The sequence below is a fragment of the Haemorhous mexicanus genome, chromosome 5 (genome assembly GCF_027477595.1).
Source record: "Haemorhous mexicanus isolate bHaeMex1 chromosome 5, bHaeMex1.pri, whole genome shotgun sequence".
Classification (NCBI taxonomy): domain Eukaryota; kingdom Metazoa; phylum Chordata; class Aves; order Passeriformes; family Fringillidae; genus Haemorhous; species Haemorhous mexicanus.
This window is the reverse complement of record NC_082345.1, coordinates 33,649,201-33,668,158: the sequence shown is the minus strand read 5'-3', so window position 1 is coordinate 33,668,158 and position 18,958 is coordinate 33,649,201. Positions and strand designations below refer to the sequence as shown.

General features: G+C 36.0%; 1 protein-coding gene across 4 annotated transcripts in view; it reads right to left on the bottom strand.

Moving 5' to 3' along the window:
- POC1B (POC1 centriolar protein B) overlaps positions 1–18,958 on the bottom strand; it is a 45,341-nt gene that overhangs the window by 11,983 nt on the left and 14,400 nt on the right. For all 4 annotated transcript variants that reach the window (XR_009486545.1, XM_059846818.1, XM_059846820.1 and 1 more), the window contains exons 9-10: positions 18,302–18,454; positions 10,684–10,770 (exon numbers count right to left, since the gene is read on the bottom strand). Coding sequence is in view for 3 of the 4 variants with exons in the window: in XM_059846818.1 (XP_059702801.1) it covers positions 10,684–10,770; positions 18,302–18,454 (240 nt within the window). In the remaining variant the exon portion in view is untranslated. The remainder of the gene's footprint in view (positions 1–10,683; positions 10,771–18,301; positions 18,455–18,958) is intronic.

The following is an 18,958-nucleotide window of genomic DNA, read 5'->3' as shown; positions in this document are numbered from 1 at the left end:
TGGTCACAGGTCACAGTCAGCATGAGAACTGCGTCAGGAAAATGCCAAAAAATCAACTAAAAAGTTGACCTAGGACATATAGAGCAAATATTTAAGGCTTAACGTCAATACAGTTTGAGGAGACAAAAAAAAAATAGTTTTTCAAACTGAAGACCTCTCAAATTAAATTTTTAGTCAAACTGTTACTGATAAAATCATCCTTTTTTTTATACCCATAATATGCATGCTACAATTTTATTGATGCATTTTAGGTCATTATGCATCATGAACTCAATTATCTTGCTAGTGTTTCTTCAAAAACTGTTAAACCAGAAAGATGCTGCAGAATTATACTGGTTTTAGTGACTCCATTGAAATCTGCTCTTGTTTTAGTCCCATAAAAACCATAAACATTTATCTGGAAAATCAAGTTTACAGGTGACAAAAAAGGCATCCTGTAAACTACTAAAAGAGTCTGGGTGACTTGGCATTCTGATTTCAATCAACTGTCAAAATGCAACTTTATGTACACATGCAAGGCATCAGAGAAGAATACACTACAGAGTAATACACCACAGAAATCAGAGGTGTTGAAAAGATCTACAATGACACATAGCTGGACAAAATTATAAACATTTATGATAAGGTTACTGAGTGAAGAATTACAGTATCTTACATGCAACTAACTGAAACTGCTAAGAAAATAGTATTGTACTATTTCAATACACTGGAAAAATTTGGAAGTATGGACATGGAATTCCTTTCCCAAGAGACATAAGGAAGAGAGAAATATCTTGGAAGAATAACTTTTTCAGTGACGAACACTTGATACTGGTTAATCTAAGAACAGCTTAAGGATCAAGCAATTCTTTTAAATCCCTGTTGCAAGTAAGGAGTCTTCCTTTACAATAAAAGTACTGCAGTATTTAACTCAGAGTTGCATTGCAATGCCTTCACTTCAGGATCTAACATGCAGAGCGGAACTCACACTTCAGTGTACAGGAAATATTTATGCAGTAAGAACATGCCAGAGGACAGCATCTCTCCCCTCCCTACCTCCCTCCTTCAACCAACCCAAACTGCTACAACCAGACTACCATATGTCAGGGGATACAGAGAAAAAAAAAAAAAAAGCCCAAACTAAACCAACCAACTCTTCAGAGCAGTAATGCCACATACCTCCACTGATGGTGTCACCCACAGAGCTACTCATTTTTTTCCCCCAAATATTTTTTGTTGCAAAATGCAACAGAATCCAGTGTTCCTCTTCCAGAATCACTAACCATTGACTGTTTCTCACTTGCTTCCCTCTGATTTCATATACTCTCAGCTTTTACTTTAAAATGCTTCAAATTCAAGCAATAAGGATGGAGCTGCCTCCATTCAGTTTCAGTTACCTGCTGTTTACATTACAGCCATGCAGACAGAAAAAATCTGAATCCTCTCAGGCTGAAAAAAAAATAATTGAATCCAACATATGTACTTCCTGAACAAAAGGAAACCATTATTATCACCTCCTTTCCTCCTACTTTTTTCCATTACAACTTAAGAAAGATATTCAGCTGTTGCATGCTTGTAACCCACCTGTTTGTATTACAGCACAATCAAGCTGGATACATGGCCCCACAGACATCAGTCAATACAGTTAGGTTACAGCCAGCTCTGATCTACTCCTTCATCTCTAAATAATTTTTTCTTATTATTTCTGTTGTGCTCCTATTAGTGTTTGGACAGCTGAACAGATCAGGGAATTGACATGGATGAAATTAACCAGATAAAAACAGCCGTTAAGTTGAAATGACTGTGAAATCATCCTTTAGCATTGTTCTACCTAATTTCTAACCCCCACATTGTTTTGGCGGAAGATACAAGCCAAGATGTTTTTCTTCATCATACACCTATCTGCTGAAGAAAAACTTTTTTCCTTAGTTGCTGAATTTTATTTGAAAAGTCTCACTTTTCCAGTCTTGTTTTAAGCAACCTATGTAATCTTTGGATGTGACTCAGTGTTTCCATTATCTCACATTAAGCAAGTAACTACATCTCTTACTGCAAACTCTACAGCAATGCAGCATGGCTTCAAGGAGAGATGTGTTGTATTGGAACAACTAATATATTTGGAAAACACTCAAACAAGCTCTTAGGCAGAAAGCATCCTCTGGGTTTAGATATCACTCTAAGTGATAAATAGAATTTGCTAGCACTTGTTTAAGCACTGTCATCTAGGAAAAAATAAAATATTGAAGAAGTATTTAGGTGTTTGCTTTTATAACAAACTTGCTTTAACAAATTTGAATAACATATGGGTTTTATATATAAATAAATTTCATTCAAGTATATATAAAAATAAATTCTATATAAATTTCAGTCAAGTTCAGTCATAATATATATAAATTTCAGTCAAGTTTCTACCACACAGTTGCAAGCATGCTGTGCTAAACTTCTACTCCAGTTGTATTTAAGAACAAAGAGTAATTCAAGGGCAGCATTTTAGCTTTACAATCTTGTTTTCTGACATACTAGATCTGTAGCTCAGCTTTTTTATGCAACTTAAAATCTTGCAGCCTTCTCTAAGAGACACACATTATGAGCTAAACTTTGCATTCCCTTGCTTTTTAGCACCACAAAATGTGCAATCTCAGAATTATTAAAGTCTTGTGAATACTAAGTTGAAAACTTTATTTGTACTACTGTATTAAAAAAGTTAAACTAGGTGCTTACAGGGTAACAGAAGCACTGAATGATAACTTCATTAACTTCCATTAAGCGAAATGACTCACAAATGGCATTTAGATCAGTAGTAAATCATCATCTAGGTCAGCAGGAAGCTCATTACAGACTGACAATTCAAGTGACAGAAACACTTTTCTGCAAGTGCTATAGTAGTAATTTCCTGTGTGAAAGGCTTGCTGCTGTTCCTGCATTCCTCAGGGGACACTTCTTCTCAGAGGATGTTACTCTTCCCCAGGAAGAGGAAGGAACCAGTTGTTATTGGATGTGTGGGCTGATAGCTGTCGGGCATTTTCTGCATGCCGCAGAATCAGCTGTGAGAACTGTGAATACAGCTTAGATTTCCAGTCAAAGCAGAGGAAAACACTGCTTGAGCAGACAAGGTCGGAGCGTACATGTACAGTATCTCAGGAAACAGAGAGAAATAATACCTGGAACTTCCATGCCTCCAGTTTCCAGAAATGTGCTAATGTGCTAAAGGAACAATATACACACATGGATCAACTTGAAAAACATTCCTGAAACACAGCTGCCCTGAGAAAGGTCCTACAAAAAGTAAAATTTTGCCAGTTTTAAAAGGCTTGTCTTCTTACAAAATATTTGTGTATGTGTGCACATGTACAATTTTTTTCTGTTAGGTCCCTCTCCTAGGCTTCCTGTTCTATAGGAACTCAAGCTCCCTCCATATGTGTCGAGACACTATTACAGGGTGGGTCACCAGTAGCTACTCCATGCCTATTCCAGTATCACATCCGCTGGCTTCTTCTTAAGTGATAGCACTAATATGTTTCCTTATTCTAACTGCTTATTTCCAAATTTCATTAAAAAAAAAAAATCCACCAAGTACTTGATTATAAAATTATGAAGACAGAACAGTGACAGACAAATAAACAGTACAATCTCATAAAGCACATTTCCTCAGGAAAGCAGGCTAAAAATAGCATAAGAAATACTATATTCTTGCACTCTCTAGTGCCCAAATTCAGAACTCAGTCTCTGATAAAAACCTGACTTTCTCTCCAGCTCCAGTTCACTCAGAGAATATTATCAAGACCATTAAGGAACATCAGCACATGTATTATTACTTAATTATGTAGAGACATAACATACTTCCTGTTCTCTCTCTGTAAACGAGCAGTTACATGCTGTGTTAGAATAGCATCACCGCAAAATGTGAGGACCACTTGCATCATATTCCTCTTTTATGACATGCATTGGGTTCACCTTCAAGCATTTGATCCTTAAGCTCTATTTGTTGCTAGTGGTATCAAAGCATACTAGTTTTAAGATTATGTACACAAATCTTTTTAAACATGCCTAGACATCTATAGCAGCTCAAAATGCAAGCTTAGAAATTCACTGTTCAATATGCAAAACACTTCATCTTTTCTGCACTTGTGATGAGTCATTTTGCTCATATACACCATACTTCTTTAGAAGGCTCTTAGCTGGGCAACAGAAAAAGCAGTCTGTACTGTTTCATGCTTGTTCCAGATGGATTAGGAGTAGCCTTTGGGGGGAATGGGAGACATTCCTTCTCTGAGAGCAGCTGAACATGCTTAGCTGCAGAGTTTTGGGGAGAAGGCAGCCTATCCTCTTGTACCAGCCCCACACATTCTACCTGTCTAGCATGCAAAGAGTAAAAAGGTCTGTCTAAAGTGTACTATAAGCCAAGATAGCACTTAAAATTGTCTGTCTAAAACCAAGATTGGACAGAGAGGGGGATTCATTTGCAAAGACACAAAAGCACAATACTTACTTTTATTCTGCTGCACTGAACACTTCAGACTTCCTCCATTTACAGTTCTTATTCAATATTTGTATAAGACTTAGCATGAGCCATTTAGAGCCTGCTTGAGAGTTTTTTGGTATGGTCATCTATGAAAAAGGTGCAGACAGCTTTACCTCCAAACTTTGGAGACACAGGATCTCTTCACACTATTTCCTAATTTAATTCTGTTTGTCATTGGGAGTTCAAGGAGTTGACAATTCAAATAAGCATTTACTGGTAACCAGAAGAATGGCAGTAAAAGAAAAAAAAATTCATAGCTATTCAGGGAGCGGCCTTTCTTATTTCCCTGTCTGGGAACAAAGAAGGTAAGGTGATGGAAGAGGCTGGGAACTGTCAATTCTTATCAAAGCCCTTTTACCCATGGGATCACTCCCCAGTACAGAGCTCAGTCTAATTGGCAACTGTATTTTGGACAGGGAACACAAGTGGGGCAATGATTCCAGTCTTTCTTTCAAAGGGAATACTGCTGGAACTTTTCTTTGGTAGAGAAAAATGTATGCATGCCATGTAATGATCAGAGTTTTTGTCTGAGGACATTTAGGAAAGTTGATATCATTGAATTACAGAAAGCTGTTGTGCTTTCAAGTGATCTGTAAAAAACAGCAAAGGTAACTACTCTGCACAATGAAGTGACATATGAGTTTTGTTCCACCAGCTGTTCCCTTCTGAATTGGACTTAGGCCCCAGAGGAGACGATCTATGTATAAAATAGCCATTAATTCCTTTCTTCCTTCTACTCTCCCCTTAACCTTACTGAAGACAGTTGGTGTTTATTTCCTTGTAAGGCTGAAGCTAGGAAAGGATGCAAATCAGAATAAATTTGAAGTTGCACATACGGAAAACATTAAGTGTTTTAAAAATTGGTTTTTAAGATACAATTTCTATTTTCATCCTCTCCTACTGGATTCTGGAGTTATGTTAAGGAACAAGGAAGAGACATTACTGCAAGAGCTTCTCAAAGCAAATTTCCATGAAGAAGAAGAGCTGACTAAGCCTTCATGTATGCAGAAATGGAAGAATACGTGCAAATTTTTCATTCATGATTGCTGTCTTTCCAAATACATGGGGTGGTTTTGATTGTGGAGCTTGGTTGGTTTTTTGGGGCTTTTTTTTAATTCAAAACAAAGGCAGAGAAAAGTATATTAAAAAATACCTAAATCCTGAAACACAAACCACGGAAGCAATGTGTAGAGAACAAATTAAGAGTACAGATACTTCTACTTTTTGCTTCAAGACACCTACTACAAATGCAGTACAGATAAACTTTCTATTTTAAAACTTAATATGTTCTTTTTGCTCCAAACAGACACAATCCTTATCTTTCCTTACTCAATAATTAACCCAGTCTTAACTTTGCAGGAGTTGTACTATAAATGAACAATAAGAGTGTCTTGTTTTTAGTGTTAAATGGCACTGGAAGAGAAAGAACAGCAAACGTCTCCCAGCTAGTGCAGACATTCTGACTTCCAGATTACAGTACATTGCTTTGCTTCCTCCAAATCCTGTTTACATGAGCAAGGTCAGGGGATGAAACATTAGAGAGCCTCTACAGTGATTTCCTGCTTCTGTCAGTAAAAACTACAGAGACACCATCAACTTTCCCCTGTTTCCAACAGCTTATCAGGGACCAGAGGTTATCAGTGTATTGCCTTGCAGAATTGAAAAGACCCAGCCTCTCTCATGATTAAAACTAAAATTGAAGGATGGAACAGAAAGAAATAGTCCCAAAGAAAAACAAAACTTCCAGTTTTTCCTTTTCAATAGTTCAGAAAACAAAGGCAATGTTAAGTTGCTTGACACATGGAGAAGGAGTGGGAGAGAGGCATTAATGCTTTCAGAGTCTTCAATGAAATGGAAAGGAGAAAGAAGCACCACCCCCAGCCCCCATATTTGACCCCAATTTAGTGAATATTTTCTGAGTGCAAAAGGCTAGAACACACCTAATTTCTGGTAACTGCAACATATGAGGACTCTTATCATTGAAAAAGTCAGGACATTACACAAGTACCAGTTTGTTAGGCATTCACAGCTAATTTTTACAGTGCTTTCAATAATACACATGAGAACTGAATAAATGAATCATCAAATCCAAAGTTATTTCCTAACCATAATAATACACAGGAATTCTTAATGGCTTTGTAATTGTAGTCCAAAAGAAAGCAACTTCATACTGAAGATTTCACTGAAATTTTTCCACTGACACAAGGATCATACTCCCTTCACTGAGTTTACAAAAAAATTTGCATCGGTATGAACCTTAGAAGAAAAAGGATTTTTCATTCACTATGTTCAAAACAACTGGCCTTAGTACTAAGCTAGAAAAGAAGCTGAAAAGATCAGGTGTTTATAATTCAGGCAGTTTAATAATGTAAGTGTTTTTAGCAAAATTCCTGTAAGAACATTCATATCTGCCTATCTTAGCTCAACCTCTGAAGCAAGAAAACACAACTAAATTTAAAAAAAAACCAAAAGCAGTCATTTTAAGTGTGGAAGCTGTGATGGATTGTTGGTTTTGATGAAGCAAGAAATTAAAATTCCTTGAAAAGAAGAGAAGTAGGAAGAAGAGATAATACCAGTATTTTCTTAGACAGCTACAGCTCAAAATAAATGACCTGCTAAAAAATATTTAGATACTATTTTAAATTCACAATAAAGAATCAAGAGTGTTATATTTTTAAATATTTGGTTTTGTTTTTAAAATCTTCTCTAGGCAGACTGTTGTCAAGAATAGATGATGGTGATACTTTGCTGCACCCTAATTATCTAGAGTAGTGTGTCCTCATTTGGGCTTCTTGGTCCCAGATAGACACTGACATCCTGGAGCAAGTCAAGTTGAGAGCGAACAAGATAACAAAGGGGCTGGAAAATGATATCGAGAAAAGGCAGAGAACCAGGTTTGTTCTCTGGAAAAAAAGGTACAGGGAGATCTTGCTGCTATCTCAGATATCTAATGGATAGATAGAAAGAAGACAGACACACACATATTAGAGGACCACTGTGAATTCAAGGCAGTAGATATATTGGAACATAGGATATCCTAGTTACATATTATGGAAAAAAAATATATTAGTCAACCAAACATTAGAGCAAGCTGCCCAGAAAGGTGGTGGAATCTCTATCCTTACACATTATTAACAAATGAACTGGACAAGGCTTATAAGAACCTGATCCAAGCTGGCCTTGCTTTAAGGGGAAGGTTAGATGAAATTACTCCAGACATCCATTCTCAATCAATACTCTATCACTTTCATTAACAAATCTTCAAAGAAGGAAGGAAAACAAAAAAACTTTTTGCTTTGTCACAAATCATCTTAGGGGCAGTAATAATGTATTTCCCATAAAGGAGCAGGAGAACACACAATTCAAGTTGAAGAAAAGATTCTCAGAAGAGCATTTTCTTCTATTGTCCTTTCTCCTGGACTGAGACCTATATAAGTTTTTGAACACATACTTTCAGGAATTTTGGTAGTTATTCAGCAAAATATTACAAGGTTTTGCATAGACTTTCAATCTTCCTGAAGGCACTTCAGGGAGCTTTAAGAAAATCAGAAATCCTACAGAAGTTTCAGTGTTGTTACTCACCCAAGAGAAAGGCTGTATTTAAAGACTCTCAATTTCATGGATCGCTGTCTCAAGTATCTCTCTCCTTCAGCAGAAAAACTGAAGTAAATATGTTGATTAGCTACTTCCAGTGATCTAGAGACTTGCCAATGTTTTGTAAATAACCGTTAAGATCCTGCCGTGTTACATGCGTGATAAATGTACTGAACAAGAATGCATAAAGATATCTAAATGCAGACTGCATTTTTCTCTCTGCACATGTCAGAAGGGCAGGAGAACTCCTTAAGGCAGAGCCTTAAAAGAATAAGTAGGTATATATAGGACATGTGTAAATTAACCTGATAATCTGATCAAGAATTTTTGTTATTTGAACAGCGTTTTATCAGTCAAAGTAGTGCCAAAAAGCCATAAACAGGTTTAAAATGGGTCTTGAAATGTTTGCAGGGGAAAAAATGCACAGTGATAATGTCTTTGACAACCAGTAGAAAAAGAGCAACCCACTGGGGCTGGAATCAGGGATATGTATGAGGTAGGATGATGAATTAGACTAGGACTAGAGGATGGCAACCTCAACTTAAAAAAGGACTAAGGAAAAAGAAATGCACAAAAGCAGTATCATTCAATTGAGGACAAACTGTATCAAGAGGAAATCTGTCAGTGAAGGTGTGACAGAAATAAAGGCAGCATCTGCCCTTTTCCCCTTGTTTCTTATGAAGAACACATCAAGCCTCTATTAGACAGAGTCTCCATACATTAAGGAAACTGAGAAAGCTTCAGATAAAAAGGTCCAAGTCACTGAGATTCAGAACCTTTCAGAAACAAGACACAAAGAGTCTAGGTGGCTGGCCTGATTAAGAAACAGGAGATAATTCCACAAATGATAGAAGCTGGTAATGTGGTAGACAGACACTGGACAGGAAGATGATACTAAAGGATGAGTTGACATTAGAAAGCAGGGAGGACCAGACTGGGTGACAAAAGTTGAAGAATGTTATTCACTGTGGCAGAGGAAGGATATTAGTGGCAAAGAAAACATGTAAATGATTCCTGAATTTATGGGAACAGTGGCAGGATTAGGGTTAACCTGTGTTGAAAAGGACAGTTGCCCTTAATGCTACAATCTGAGTAACAAGATTATAGAAATGTTTCCAGATGGAAAAAGATGCTGATGGGGAATGCTGAAATGCAACAGTGGCAAGAACCAATGATAACTGGTAGATTGAGATGCTGAGGGGGAAAAAAAATAATGATTACTGACACAGTCAAAAAGCAATAAATTCTGAAGTAACATTTATATATTGAAGATTGTAAAGCCAGACAGACAGCAGACAAAAAATGCTTCTTGAGTCAATGTATTCCTCGGAGTTCTGGGCATAAAATTTTACAAGCTGCTTTCATAGCAAAAGAATTAATGGAGACTAAGTGATTTGTAGATATGTAATAAAGAATTACAGTGCAACCATACATTTGAACTGTGTGATGAGCAGAGTAAGTAATGAACACAGAGTACTTAAAAGTGATAGTTAGTCAATAAATTATATCTACCAATATATCTATACTATATCTACTATATCTATACAATCCACTGTCTGTGAAGCCTACTAAACAGATGCCTGTAAGTCTACAAAGAACCATATTTCCATTATGAAAACGTGACAACTGATAAACCTTAAAATATAAACATTATCACCTCTCAAATATAGGTTATCATATGATTGTTTTGAAGTAAAGGTTTCTCATCAACCTGTGCATCATGATCTTCAAAAATGATCTTAAAGAATTTTACATAGTACCTTGACAGTATAGCTTTCATAAAGCATTCATGACAAAACAGAACAGCAGAAACCACACCTGCTGCCTTTTTTTAAGTATTAACCCTTCAACCACACAAACTTTTTATGGTAACTAAAATTGCTCAAGACACAATTTGTGCCTTCACAGGAATGGATTCAGAGCTAAAAGAAAAATTCTCATTTTAACCTAATTCTAGAACAGCATGTCTTTTAGATTTCATACCAGGAGAGCATATTTCTCCTCCCACGAAACTGCCGCTAAAACATTGCCTTCCTCTCCTCCCACATGCCATACCAATGTCACATGTAAAGCCAACACTAGAAGACTTTAATCCTATCACTCTGTCTTAAAATGTATTACTTTTTTTTTTCCTTCTAGGGAACTATTAAATGCCTCATAAGGAGAAATAATAAAACAACCCTTTTAGAATTGTATTGGTGAGACAATGATTCTTTAGTGCTATCATTATTTGCAGATAAAGACAGACTTACAAAAAGTGTTTGAGAATAAGCCAGGAATTTTAACAGTAATATTTAGATGTACTTAGCATGGGCTTATAAATAGAATTTGTGCTTAGTATAGTGGTAAAATTGCAGGTATAAAATGAAAGCTTTGCTATTACACCATCTTCTGGTTAGACTTGGGAACTGTGACAGAACATTTGAGAATTTAGGATATTGAGCTCTGAGCATTTGACAATTGCTAAAAAATCTATTTCATTCATATGGACAGTAAAAGCACATGTCTGGAACATGTTAGCTATACCTTACCCTTTTTCTTTTTTTTTTCTTTTTCTTTTTTTTAATTTTTTTTTTTAAGCAACTTACAGGAGTAGTGATATATGAAGATTTTCTAATATCGATGATGACTGGGTCAGGTGTTTGTATATCAGGCACGTCAAAGGTAGCATCAACCTGTTGAAAATAAATTATATCATTATTTCAGCACCAACAGAGAAAAGGAAATAAGACTGAAATAAAAAGTGAGAACACACTTAGCAGCCCAGATCACTTGGTTCCCAGTCCCTGTTCAAGTTCCTTAAGTCATCCATTACTAACAGACTGTCAATATGCTTACTTCTTCTGTACCAACTCTGATTGCCAAAATAACTTTGAAAGCATTTTGCCAAAATAACTTTGAAGTGGAAAACAGGTAGTAGGTAATACTGAAATCTGTGATAAGGTAACAGATCAAAGACAAAAGATGTTGTTCCTGAAACCACAGGAAAAACTGCTCTATACTGGGACAATGTCAGAGGCTGATTGATCAGATAGAATGATAGATGGCAGAAATGTCATCACAGTATCTGCAATTTTGCTCTTAATATCATAGCAAGTTACTACTTGCTTATTTTTGGCTAGAGGAGTTAACCTATAACTTAAGAATATTTTGCTAATGTCCTTGCCTGAAAGTGAAGCATTAAGAAAGTATCAGAGAATATGAAATTTGAGAAAGCTGTTGCTTTTATCTTATGGTTTCACCTATCAGAATAACCTCCCTATAAAAATCTGTGTGCATATTATCCCTACCACTATATTATCTAGGTGTATCACAGCCTAAGATGTTTGCCTTCTCAGAATGATGCATGGAAGTGCTATTCTCAATATTTTATGAACTGGCAAAATTTACAGAAAGACTAGATGACTTTCAAAACACCAAGAAATCTGATGCAATATCAGACAGTATTAATTCCAACCACCTTATTGAAAGCAGAAAAAAACCCCCAGAACCCAAATATCTCACACTTGCCTAGTGACAGGGTTAAATTTAGTCGCTGAAAGCTTCTTAGCTACAAGGGTCATTTTATTTTGACTTCTCAAGAGGAAGATCCTACTATTTCACCTGAAGACTGTCAAAACTCTGGCTCAGCCAGAGCTGCTCACTCAGTAACTGCTTCAGTGCTATTTCCAAAAGGAAAATTCCCTGATGTCCATACTTTGGTATAAAGACCTTTAGGTCAGAGACATGTTTGTTAAGTAGCTAGAATACAATCTTATATCTGGAATTAATAGTCAGGGAAGGAGGGCAGCAACACCTTCTACTGCATGAAGACTTTTCATTTAGTTTATTTAGATTTCCATAAGTTAAATGCAGAAATTTAGGTTAAAATTAATAGAAGCAAGATCTCCCTTAGTAAATACAAGCAGAAGAAGATGGACAAAGTTTACTGGCAAGATGGAAGGTTAAGAAACACTTAAACACAGATATTACCTGATTATTCAGTGAAAGTGGTTCTTACACTTTGTAGCATTTACAAATCAGAGATGACAAACCTTCCTTAAGGTGAGATCTTAACACTGTTTTTAAGCTTGTTCACTTCTCTGAGTAGCAGTGCTTAGCTCTTTATTCAGTTTCAACAAGCCATTCTTCATCTATGATCTTTTTTTCTGTATTCTGATTACAGGTGCATCAGTCAAGAATGAGCAGGGACTCAAGGACAATCAAGAAAACCCACTAAGCTACATGGTCATCACAGCTGAGCACTTTAAATTCTCCCTCATTTGTAGATGATAGGACCAAGTCTTGTTTTCTTTCAATTTTGTCAAATAGACTTGGAGGAAAGAAAGGGAGAGAGGAGAACCAAAGCCAGGTAACATGGTCTATGTAATAATCTTCTATTTAGCTGAAAATTCTACCATTTTAACTGGACTTCTCCTTTAGCATCTTCTCTGCAGAAACATGATTAATCAAAACCTCCTCTGACTACAGTATTGCTTACCACTTTTTCACTGTTAAGGTGAGCAGGAGAGGAAGTGCAAATTTTACTGGTTTGACTCTATACATATTATGTCTATTGAGATTATACAGAAAACTGTCCATATAGTTTCCATTTGTTCAGTGCCCAGGATAATCAGGGTCAGTTGCTTCTGACATTGTCAGCCCTACAATAAATATAATTAATGCATTATCCAAGTGCAATCATACCAGGGGCAGGTAAGACTAAAGTCATTTTCTGACATGCATCTTTTGGGCACTGAAGAGAGAGAGGACAATGCATCTGCAGGATTCTGCAGAAGAGGGACAGTAGATGCCTACTACCTATCAGAACTCTAATGTGGAGGAACTACTGTAGTGTTATCACTAATAGCTCTTGAAATATCTTCTTTGAGATAGTATCAACTTGTTCCATACATGGAGATATCGCAGAACGAGTTACATTCTTGATACAGGTTGGTAAATAAATACATGGTATTACTGAGTTTAAAGAAATGCTCTTTTTGTAGAAGTGTCACATCCTGGAGCTAGAATGAAAGTTCCTCTGAGTATACTTCTGCTTATTGCTTTGCCAGTGATAAGGGGAGGATGAGAACCACTGTAAACACTGACTGGGGGTGGAGGAACTGTTATAAGCCATATTAAAAATAATTAAATATAAAATTATTAAGCAACTAGTCAGAAATAGCATCTAAAAGTTGTTTAAAAAATGCACAAAAATATAAAGGCTGCATCTAAGTCCTTCATACAAATATCACTGTTTAATATCGCACTAAAAATGAACGAGATAATGGAATGAAGCTAAATGTAAAAGTTTCAAATTACTTGACATTTCCCGAAAAGGTGATGTGGTTAGCTATAAAATAATCTAACAAAGGGAAATGTTCAAGGTAAGTTGAAGATTTCTTCTTTGAAAAGACTCAACTTTAAGAAATAAGACAGAAAAAACAGAGCACTAAAATGCAAGGTAGGGAGTACTGTCACGTATTACAGTGACACTCTTTCAAACCCTGGCTTTAATTACCTGGTAAACTGATACATAAATATTTTCAATATCATCTTCTAACATGATAATGTTAAGTTTTCACATTTTGATCCATAGTACAATAAAATATATTTGAAGGGAAGGTTTCTACAGAATCTTTCACGAATTAGAAAAATAAAGTTAATAAAATTAAAGCAGGGAGTTTTAAATGACTCACAAAGTATTTCTTAGGAAAGTGATTTAGCTACTTGTAAGATAGTCTCTCCAAACACAACAAGAGAAAATTAGCTTTCAATTTGATTAAACACTATTCTTTGTTCTAGACCGGGGCCCTCAAGTCAAGCAAGCCATATAATCTTTTTTCTACTGCCACCTAGTGTATATTTGAATTTCCTTCATCTGAGAAAATATTTACAACTGAAAATACACAGAAAATTTTAAGATTAAATTAAATCAATAAAAGCTCTTTGTGCACAAGAGGTAAACTCTATACAACTTAATTTGTTTAAACCTCAAAGCTGTTTTGAAAGAAATTAATTTATTTTAAAGAAGTCTTTAGCACATGAAAGGTCAATTACATACAAACATGGCAAATTCAGAAATACAATTCTCACCAAGTGGAATGCAGTTTTTAGTATATTTCACTAAAATTGCATAACTGATTAAACTACTATTTTCAAATAGCTCCACAAGGTCCTTAAGTCAAACAGAGACAACAACTGGGATTTATCTCAGCTAAATTTAGACGTACTGCTAGACACCTGTATTTGAGCTGATAATCACCTAAGATTATCTCTGTGACCAACAGAAAAAAATAGGTGCCTTTAGAGAACAAATAATTTATTTACATTTCCAAGTTGTCTGAAAAACTAAAATTATTATAAGCATTAAAATTCTACTTACTCAAATATTCAAGAATCACATTGATGGCAAGTGCAGTTGGAGAACAATTATAAAGTTTTACAACTCAAGAACATGAAATTCAACTCTGCAGTAAAATTCAGGCTACTGCTGGGCTGAGAAGACACAACTATTGATTTTCTTGTAAAAGTTAATTGTGCCTCAAAAAAAGGTAGGTAGAGAGAAAAAATAGGGAAAGTATCTGAAATTTTGCTAGTTCAATGCATAGCTTTGAAGAGTGAATAAGAAAAAGTAATCAGAAAAGGCAAAATGCACTCAAGCCTCATCTTTCTGTCACTACCCTGAAGGCAAAACACCAGATGATACCTGCAATTCTTAATGCCCTCGTGCCAGCTGCTTTATTCAGAACAGCATTTCCAATAGGTGATGTGTAAAAACATTGCAACACTGATCCCAGCTGAATAAATTCTAAGCCAGCTCCATTTTTGTGTATACCATTTCCCCAGAATATAGTTCTGGAATTACAGGGACTTTGCCACACTGAGACAAGCAGGAATAGAGGAGCAATACCTAACCAAAAGCAGTTAAAAAAAAATCAAGGAAAGGTGTGAAACATTAGGAATTTTTAAAAATAGGTGGCAAATTACTTTCCTCTTGAGTTCTGCCCATACATCTGTTGAACTTTTTGTGTTCTAACACCTTTGATTTTATCCTAAGGCAATCCCTCTTCAGTCCTGTTGTAGAGTTGACTAAACCAGCTGAGCATAACTCAAGGCAATGTATTACAACACATCTCAAGCATTTAGATAACATTGTAGTGGCTTGTAGCAAACCTTAAGCAGTCACTGATACTTTGAAAAATCCCATCTCCAAACTGCCTCCTCTGCCTGCCTGTAACTCTTGTTGATGTTACCAAGTCTCATAGAATACTGTTACTTCTGTTTAGTGAAAATAAATTATCTTACCCTGTTCACACAGAAATATGACTAGAAAGGAAGAAAATAAGAAAGGACGCAGTTCTGTATATTATCTGAGGTGTAGATGAGATAATAGGAAAAAATTGTCATTACAACTGCTATGCTGTAGTGGAAAAGATCACACAGAGAGACAAGGGAATCTCCAAACCTCTTCAAGAACCCCTAACCAGACACAGCTGAGGTACCACTGATAGGAAGAACAGATCATCTCCAGAAGCTCCCTCTGATGTGCCTGTGATTCCTTTCCTCCTTTCCCTTATATATTAGAAACATGATGAGCCATTGAAAGATGAGGGTAGGATTGCAGTGGAACAGCCTAATGCTAGAATGCTCTGTATTGCCTCTGCCTTAGAAAGAGGTTGGCATGCGAAAAAAATAAAATGTTTTAACTGAAGAAGGACAAAAACACTTTTTTTGTCCTTTTCTTTTTGTACTTTTTCTTTTTTCTTTTTTTCCAGAGTGGGCCTAGACATTTCTTTTTTTCCACAGCACAGTGGGCCCAGACATTACACTTTTTCTCAGTTACAAGAGGAAATAGTTAAGAAGATGGAGCACTGAAAAATTCCAAGCACAGGGCTACCTAAGAATTGGTGCATGCTGATTAAAGCATGTTACTGCTGGCAGTAACCTGATACCAGTCTTGTCTGTATAAATTATAGTTTTGTGCAGTTGGTGAGGTCTGCTCTTCCTCATCACAACAAAAATCCCACAATTTTTTTGAGGCAGACAGGAGGAGCCATAAAAACAAGAAAATACAAATGGAGTGAGAAAATGTGATAATTTCACCTTAACATCACCTCAATTATTATATTATTACATTAATTCTAAAAATTAGCTGCAAAAGCAATTCTAATCACTATTACTACATTACTTAATTTACAATATGAAAATACATTATATTACAATAATGAGTTTTGTTGAACCTGCCAGACACTGTTTTGTCTCTAAGAATATAATATACTTGATGTTTACTTGAGAGAAAGACATTCTAGTGACAATATAATGTTAACAGTAAACTAAATACAGCAACTCTTGTTAAAATCCTGAAATTAGGCCAGAAAATATAACACAGAGAGTCCAAACTTTTGCTATGAAAAAGCCATAAAGCTCTTTCACTACTACGGAGCAGCCCAGGAGCGTATCAGCCACTACAAATGCTGTAGCCATTAATAAATGCAGACATAAAGCTAAGTTAACTCTGTCAAAGCTAACTAATAAATGTTTTCTTACATTCAACTAGTGAATTTCCTTGATGAGCCTCTTCAGTATTGATAATGAGGCTTCCTAGCCTTATTTTAACTTTAGTCTGAACTCATTAATGCTTTTCCAGAGCTTCTTAATTACTCAGGACCAGGAACCAGAAAAAAAAATTTGAAAAATTCATTTAGAGTATATTCACATCTTTACCAGGCATGTAAACAGCAAAGAGGTCTGGAAATGTTGATCTGAAAAGAAGACAATGGACCCCTGCAGCTATAAGCCACTGTGTTTGTTTAGTACATGTTATAACTGAGTGCAATTTGAATGGTCTTGAAACAAAATGTTGCTCCAGCAAGACTGGCTTGAATCTGCTGGCAAATGCTGTGATTGAGTTTGTTCTGGCACTGACCAACTATACTGAAGGCTGGTACCAGTAAACTGAATGAACTTCATTCATTTACCTTACAACAAATATGAAAGTCCAGCACAGAAGTTTGTTTATGAAGCTTGTTCATTAATGAAGCTTGTGGTAAGAACAGGATGCAGTCATCCTGTTCTGACCAAAATGCTAAGTGTTAGAAAGCTTCACATCTGACTTGGCAATAGAAACAGGCACAGAAGAAATCTTACTTTGTCAGAGTTCTCTTCCTCCAGCAAATTTTCTCAATCTTTATACCACTCATTTGCATGTATTCGTATTGCAAACACACCCACCTACCCACCCCCAAAAAAAGCTCAATATCCTCAAATGTCAATGTTTTAAAACTCTGAGCAGGAAACAAATGCCATGGCAGCAGCATCTATGTTTTCTATGTAGGCAACCAGGCAATGGTGAATTTCTGTAGTATTCTGATAGCATATTACAGCAATCAGAAAGTTCTGATTGCTGTTCTAGATTTATCTCAGGTAAGTTCTTCAACACTAGAGGAACCTGAGTCTCTATCAAAAAAGAGAAGAAAATATAGGTAATGACCATGCAGAAGCCAGCCAGCTCTATCAGGGACTGTCACAAATAAAGCATAAACAATGGCCTCATTGAAGGCATAGCACTGTTTACCTATTGAGCATAACTTTCAAACTATTTGACAAACACAAGATTTTTCCTAATACTGACACAGAACATTTGACATTGCACTTTGATGCCCTAACTTCCAACACTTAAAATGGATGCCAGTAGATAGTCTGACAGTAAAGTAGTGCAAGAATGAAATATCAGGAAAACAGACTTCATAGTGCTGTAAAACACACTGCTAGCCTAGAAGTCTCTTAGATAAATATCAAGACCTTCTCACAACACCTAAAGGTCTTGGAAAGAGGGACAGCTTGTGACAAGCAAGTATTTGACTTTCAGTAATATCAACACTTTGTCCTCCTTATAATGATGTATTTTGATACATATTGTAAACTGTGTATTGTACTGCAACACTTGCAGAGTTATTTCAGAAAACAGATAATCACGTATGTTTTGCTTGAATGAGATGTAGAGTATAAACACAGAAGAAGCATGAAAGTAATTTCAGCATAAACCTGCCAGCATCAGCTTGCCTAGTAACCCTAATGAGGATTCATAAATTATGGCTGCTTCAAAAGTATTATACGTAAAAATAAAAAGCTCCCTGGTATACATAAAACTTATTTAACTATAAATGTCAGACAGTGCTCACAGAAGCTTCTTACTTCCCATATTAGACAATTTACTGCACTTACCTCAACTGACTTAAATCTTTCATCATGGAAATGAGATGACCTTGGGTAAACATCAAGAAGATGAGGAGGATCATCAATATGTGTTCTTCTAAAATTGTGTTCGAGAACTTCTTCATAATCCAAAGTATCAAAGTTGGTTTTCCAAAGTAATACCTATAAGAAATCTTCAGATCAGTAACTACTTGAATGCTATTCAGTGCTCAAAACCTAACTATTCAGTAAAGTCTGCTATTACTGGTAGATAACTGCATCATAACAATACTGCAGTGATGTCTTAGTCCGATCTCTACTGCAACACAGGCACTTTCCCAGAGAATCTTTACTTCAAATCTAAAAGATGTGGTTCAGTCTATTAAAAAAGTAGCCTCTAAAACACGTCTATAATCACATCACAAAGGAAACTCCTGTCCCACTGAACTGTCCCAAGTTACTTTTCTGCCACATTAAGGGATCATATACTGTTGAATTTCTGCCCCCTATAAAGGCTTGCAGGTCTAACAAGAAGTTTGAAGGAATAAGAGAAATGAGAGAGTTCCACAGAACTCTAAAACATCTGGTTCCAGTGTTTTAGCAACAGGAATCTCTTTTCTGAACTTTGTCTAATTATGTTCTAGGTAGACACCATATATAAGTCACACAATGAGCAAATGCAGAAGG